Source organism: Sinocyclocheilus anshuiensis, unplaced genomic scaffold (assembly GCF_001515605.1).
Source record: "Sinocyclocheilus anshuiensis isolate Anshui unplaced genomic scaffold, SAMN03320099.WGS_v1.1 scaffold94, whole genome shotgun sequence".
NCBI lineage: Eukaryota > Metazoa > Chordata > Actinopteri > Cypriniformes > Cyprinidae > Sinocyclocheilus > Sinocyclocheilus anshuiensis.
The window spans coordinates 566,282-573,439 of NW_015546049.1; the positions used below are offsets into that span (position 1 = coordinate 566,282).

General features: G+C 37.1%; 1 protein-coding gene across 1 annotated transcript in view; it reads left to right on the forward strand.

The window, feature by feature from the left end:
• The first annotated feature begins 804 nt into the window (after positions 1-804).
• The window catches only part of LOC107699097 (integrin alpha-6-like), a 28,135-nt gene continuing 21,781 nt past the window's right edge, over positions 805-7,158 (forward strand). The window contains exon 1 of the mRNA XM_016500266.1: positions 805-1,051. Coding sequence (XP_016355752.1) covers positions 879-1,051 — 173 coding nt within the window. The 5' untranslated portion in view covers positions 805-878. The remainder of the gene's footprint in view (positions 1,052-7,158) is intronic.

The window sequence follows — 7,158 nt, forward strand, 5'->3', positions numbered from 1 at the left end:
CATGCTCAAAGACAAAGAGATAAACAGAGAGATAAAGGTGTAATGCTTGTCTGGTTCACGGTTAACAACAATAACCTGATGTAAAGCAAATTTTATTTTGTAATGCTGCTGTAAGAAAGGGAAGTGGTATAACATAGGATGAGTTAGGATGAACTACACTGTTCACATATGAGATTACAGCAAGTCTCTGTGAAAAAAAAAAAAAAGATTTACAGGACAAAAAAAACAAACAATTCTGAGAGTATGAGAGTAAAACATAAAAAAAAACTTAAATGTTTTTAACAATGTTTATCTTTGCTGTTAAATTAGTGTAGCCCTACAATTTAATACTACATATTTTATTAAATCTAATACATATTTTATTAAAATAGGCTATAAGGTAAATTTTACTACAGTACATTCATGTAACAACAGCACTCTTTGTACTTTTACACTAACTTGCACACTTTAGGGTAGATTTATACATTTATTTAGTAGATTTATAAACGGGTAAATTAGAGAAAATATAAGCAAATAAATATAGGAATGTGATTTTAGAAAAATACGAACAGTTACAGGCATGTAGCCTATTACAAAATGTGTTTCTCCCTTGTCTTCCCTTGCTTTGGGTTTTGATGTAGAAAACTCTCATTCTGTAAATACAATTTTACCCACAAACCAACTGGTAGGCTTATCATAGGTTAGAGAAATGAATGAGACAACAACAAAAAAACAACAACAAAAAAAACGTTATTAGTCCCGGTAGGTAGAGGCAGGGTCGATCGAGGGTGGAGGAGGGACGTAATTCCTCCCTTATAAACATCCACAAACCCAACAGAAGCGGGCTGCAGTCTCATCTCTAAAGCACGAACCCGACACGAACTCAACCCAACAGCGCTATGGGATCTTACAGGACATTGACTTTACCGCTTCTCAGTTTGCTGGGATGGACGCTGATCTCTGCCTTCAACCTGGACACAGACTATGTTATCAGGAAAACGGGAGATGCCAACAGCTTGTTCGGTTTCTCCCTTGCCATGCACCGACAACTCAAACCAGCTGATAAAAGAATGTAAGCATTTATTTTATCCTCTGTGGAGCCCAGGTATCGTGGCTTTCTTGTGGAGCTTATTTCACAGTTGCAGCAGTTTGAATCTAGGTACTTTGGTCGTAAAACATTTTTTGTTTTTGAACATTTTGGTTGTAGGGCATTTTTTTTGTGATATGAACTAGGCTACATCTAATGGTATATAGCTGGATTCTGTTTGGCAGTATACACCAATGTAAATCCTATGTACATATTAATGTTTTCCTGATAGGAAATCCACACCTGACCTTACATTTAAGCCTCAAGACATATGCGCCCCCATGCACTGCACGTCTGCACCACATCCAAGCAAGTGCATTAGATAATGTGACCCTTAAAGAATTAGTTCAACCAAAAATGAAACTCTTGTCATAATTTACTCACCCTCATGTCTTTTTAAACCCATATGATATCTTTCTTCTGCGGAAAACAAAAGGAGAAGTTTCAAAGAATGACTTTTCCATGCAATTACAATGCTGACTGAAGATAACTTTCAAAAAAAGGCGCAGCATCACCAAAATAGTATCGCAGCGTGTTCGCGCGCTATATTCCAAGCAGCACGACAGTGATTATGTAAACAAAAGACTGAAATTTAATTTATTATTCGCTGATAACTTTAACATCCTCCCCTCCCTAACTCGTTCACGAGAGAAGTAGCAACGTGAACAATTCACATTAGTTGGATGTTTTAAACGAATCTCTAGGTCTAATTAAGGGTCTGAATGATTCAAAGCGATTTGTTTCTCGCGACTTGCTATATGTTGAAGATTATTAGCAAATAATGCCATTAATTTGAGTTTGTTTCCTAGGCAAAGCTGTATGACACTTTTTGGTCAGCTTTTTGTGCTTTTGAGGGTTGACACTGTTGAAATTCCATGGAAAAGATGGCCTATTCAAAATGTTAAGTAATACGAATTTGGAACAATATGAGGTAGAGTAAGTAATGACTCTGGGAGAATTATTTTTATGTAATTTCAGGGCATGACTTTATCCACCCAGCCTGTTGAAAAAACCAGCATATGCTGGTTAGGTATGTTTTGACGCTTCTGCATGCATATTTAGCTTCATGGAGCTCATTAGAGATGTCTGGTCTCCTTCTTCTTCCTCGCTGGATGTGTCTGGTCTCCTTCGTCCTTTAATTTTAAACCTCTTTGACCTCAAACACTGCAAGGATTAGATTGTAGGTGGGATCCTTAGTACTTAAGGTTATTTGAGATACGTAGACGAAAGTGTTTCTAGAACACATTTGATTGAATTCTCGGTAATGACAATTTGATATTGTTTGGTGGTTCACTAAAAAACACACCCATGTTGCCTTGGCAGCATCAGACACGCATTAGAAATTTCAAGCCTAGCACACTATAGTGAAAGAATGCGTGCAGAAGCCTGTAACTCATTCCTGAACCTCCTACTGCCATCAACCCTGGCAGCACGGGAGAGAGACTCCCAGGATTGACCTCATGTTTGTCCTGCAGAGAGTGAGTCTACCAGTTGTGCAAGTGACTGATGTAGAGTTTTAGTGTGACATTGATGTGTTAGATTTACATTTGCATTTAGTTATTTAGCACATTCTTTAATCCAAAGCAGCAGAACACCACATGCTGTTGATCATACAAAAGCCAACAATACACCATGCCAAGTTTGATGAGTAAGTATTTCAAATATTTCAAACCACACCTAGTGTATGAAAGTCACTTATTTAGTTTGTGTGTGTGTGCTCTGACTCATATCCTCAGTGTGTATCTTGGGCTTGGCAGACTGGCTGGCTGTGTTGGAACACAACAAATCTGCTAGACAGTACCACATGCCCTACAGGTGTGTGTATGTGTGGAGGTGATTCACATTACTGCAGGCCAAGGCAGGGCAGGGTGTGTGTTATGGGGGAGTGTAGCATTGATGTAGAATTCCTTGGCTTGTCATAGCTGGCAGGATGGAGCCGCTATTTGGTAATGTAGGCAGTGTGTGTGTTTGTATGGCACTTTAACATTTCTCTTGCGACTAAGTGACAGTCAAACACAAGATGGAAATGAGAAGCATAAACCTGAAAAGTGACTTCATTCTTATTCTGTGTGTGTGCTCACTAATAAAATGCATACTGCTGCTAATAACAGGGCACTTGAAAAACAGATTCTCTTAGCAAACAGTCAATGGCTACTTTGTTAGTGGATACCTCATTCACTTTACCTGGTTGTTTCACCTGAGTTTAAATTAATCTAAAAAGTTATTGAGTTTTATAAATATTGAAGAGAAAGCTCAACCAAAATTAAAATTGTAATTTCTGTCCTTCTGATCTTTTTACTTACTCTCCTGTTGTTCAAACCCATGGGGCTTTGGCTTTTATTTTTGCATGGAACACAAAAGGAAGCTGCACTTTTTGCTTACAATGAAAGTGGGTGAGGACCAGGAACATTACACAGTTTCAAGGACATTCTGCTAAATATCTTCTTTTAAGAAATAAGTTCACATGAGCTTTGAATGACTTTTTATTGTAGATTATAGTAGAAGATTATAAGTAAATGTTTTTTTTTTTTTACATTTTATCTCTTGAAAACACAAATGCAGAAAAACAGTAGCATGTCAAGTGGGATACATGAATATGTCAAATGTCCTGATTTAAAAAAAAAAAAAAAATTAAATATATATTTTTTATGTTAAGTTTTTTTCTATATTACAAATATCTCCATCTAAAATAATATTTCTTACTGATATTAAAAGTATTATTTATCAATGCAGTTTTTTTTCTCTAATGTCTCAGTCAAAGGTGTGGAATATTAACATGTAATTGTGTTCAGCATATTAGGGAGGTATTGTCAGATTACTCTGGAGTCTCATTTTTTCTGTGTTACTCTTTGTGAAATGATCCTGTTGTTACAGAGAACCTGTACAAATAGTGGGAAACACTATTCAGCAAGTGTGCCCAGACCTTAACTCAGGGGGCAGAACTTGGCTGAATGTAATTTTAAGATCTAAGCTCTTATTGAACCTGAGCCCTCAGCTTGGCACCAGTAATTGATTGGTTTTGACTTGCCAGTACTTCACTGAAGCAGTCTGAGCTGGTAGTGCTTTCATGGGAGTTGTTTCATAAGTACATTGCAGCACTTTCTTTTCTTTTTGTTTTGAAAGATTTAGTTAAACAGAATGGTATCCACCAATTTTACTGATTCAACTGTAAAATGCATCCTGGACAAGAGTGAAGCACTGCTACACCTGTCAATGAACCACTGTGCTAAGGGTTTTAAACGGCCTTGATGTGTGCAGAACTTAAAATAAATAAACATCCAATTGAAACATTCTCTGACAAACCCATACATATACATGCACGAGGCTTCACAGAACATCCAGTGACCTGAGTTCATGTAATGCAGGTACTCACCTAAAAAAAATAACAATGAGCATTCAACCTGAAATGTGACATGCACCAACTTTTAGTGTTTTTCTTCTTCTTATTATTTTTTTTATTTTGTTTTCATTTTATCCACCTGCATTAACACTCTTGACATTGTGAGTGATGTATCTAGTCACAAAATCATGTATTGTTGAAATCTGAGACCCTCCTTTTGAAATCTGATCACAAGTGGTCACAGGAGACATATTTGAGATGCATGTCCTGGTGCAAACAGGATCTGGGTGTCTGTGGGGGCAGGGGTGTCTGTGTCTTCCGACTTTCACAGTGAAATTTGCTGTGTGACATGTTTTAAAGGTTTCTTTGGGTGTCTAGTGTTTCCTCAACACATGCTTGAACAGTAATAATCAAACTTTAATCTGATTTGAATTAACATGGTGGAACAATGTATCCACCGAAAACACATTCAATCAATATTATATACAATTTGACCCATATCCCAGAGTGCAATGGTCTAGTCGGTATGGAAATGGGCTACTGCTTCTTTCCTGTGATTCTTCAAGCTTCCTGTGCAGGAGTAGGCATAAAACTTTATCTGAATTTGTACATCAGTAAGAACAGGCAGGTATTGGTCTTATTCATCTGTTACTCTCTATTGCATTGGCCAGTCTCAAGTATTATTAACCCACTGTAGTTTGCCCATATAACGCGATCTCATGAAAGTGCGTATAAATAGTACACCAAATAAAAACGAAAACTCGTGGTATTGATACGCAAAAATGGACTTTGGCGTGTATATGCTATGCGATGTGTAGGATTAGGGTTGTGGGGTAGATGCGTATCATATGTACGCGAAAACTGCGTATCATATGCACGCTAACAAATTTCGTATCATATGCACGCGAAAACTGCATATTATATGCATGCCAAACACGTGCGTAGAATATACACGCCAAAGTCCATTTTTGCGTATCAATACCACGAGGGTTCGTTTTTATTTGACTTATATTTATACGTATTTTCATGAGACCGGGCTCGCCCATACAATGTGTCTTGCCACCACTGTCATGCCAGATCCACACCTCACTGAGAAACTCAACCGTGCTGCCTGTTAGAATATTCTCATGGGAATGCTTGTCCCTTTCTCTCCCTCTAATTTCTTATTTCTTAAATCTCAAATATAATAATGGCAAAAATAATAATAATAAAGAACGCGCGCGCACACACACACACACACACACACACACACACACACACACACACACACACACACACACACACACACACTCTGCTGTGGCACATAAATAATGCTGTATACTGCTGCTACTATATTCAAATGACCCACCACTTTTATTTGTGTGGATACATTATTTTGCTTATCACCTTTTCAGTGATAGTTCACCCTAAAATTTAAATTCATCATTCATCAAAAGTCATCATTTACTCATCCATTTGCCTTTCCAAACCCAAGATAAAGATATTTTTTAATGAAACCCTTAGAGATTTCTGTCCCTTCATTGAAAGTCCATTCCACCAAAATTTCAAGCTTCAGAAAATTCATAAAGACATTGTAAAATAAATTCATGTCAAACGGTTAAATCTAAGACACATGATCGCTTCATATGAGGAACAGATTAAATTTTTTGAGCTTGAAATTAAACTGTTATTCAAAAATAAACATTGAAATAAACATTGCACATACTGTACATAGAGCACATCAAATATGGTCAACAGCAGCATTATAGTAATTGTTTGATGAGCAAGAACAAACCTCATTGGATCTTGTATATCAAGCAAGCATGTTTGAGCGTTCGTTTACCATATTTGATGGGTTAATGTGTGCGATGTAGCCTGCAGTGTACTGTATCTGTATCATCCCAGACCCTGTGATAAAAGGGCCCACTAAGATCTTGAATAGTATTGTCTATTGAGCCATAGAAAAAGATTTTAAAAATATCAAAGCCAGGTCCTGTGAATGTTAGTGACAACCCTGGCTCTATTCAACACATCTTTTGTGAATATGTACCTCAAGACCTGTAGGTAGTCATGAAGGTATCATTGCCTCAAAGAAGTTGGAATATCTTGTTCTCCAGCAGGACCTTTGTTGTGCACAGTAGGTCAGGTAGTATCAGTTGGCAGTCTGTATCTTTAAGCGTGGAGTCTTTGAAATGTTTTAGGCACATCTGGAGCTATAATTCAGCTGCTGTCAGTTTGTAATGTGAATCATGACACTCCAATCCTCCTCAGCAGACCCAGCTTTTGCACCATAGCAATGGCCTCCTCTGTAGATTCCTCAAAACACCAGTGATTAGCATTCCATGCAAAATTATGAGAGTGTTTATAAAATTGTCTTGCCTAGTACAATATGACCATGATTTACTGCTTTTCAAATAAAAACATGCTTTTAGTCATATCAGTGAGCAGTGTTGGGGGTAACGCATTACAAGTAACACAAGTTACGTAATCAGATTACTTTTTTCAACTAGTAAAGTAACGCATTACTTTTTAATTTACAAGAGAATATCTGAGTTACTTTTTCAAATAAGTAACGCAAGTTACTTTTTTTTTCCCAATTTATTGATTGACAGCTCTCCTGTCCCCATGTTGAGAGAAATCAGAAGATGTTACTGTAGTTCTAAAATAAATATGAATATGCATTAATTCATCTCACTCACAAAAAAAAAACAGATTCAGTATACCTCAAAATGAATAAAAATGATGCACCTCAGAATATGACGCAACCCTGCAA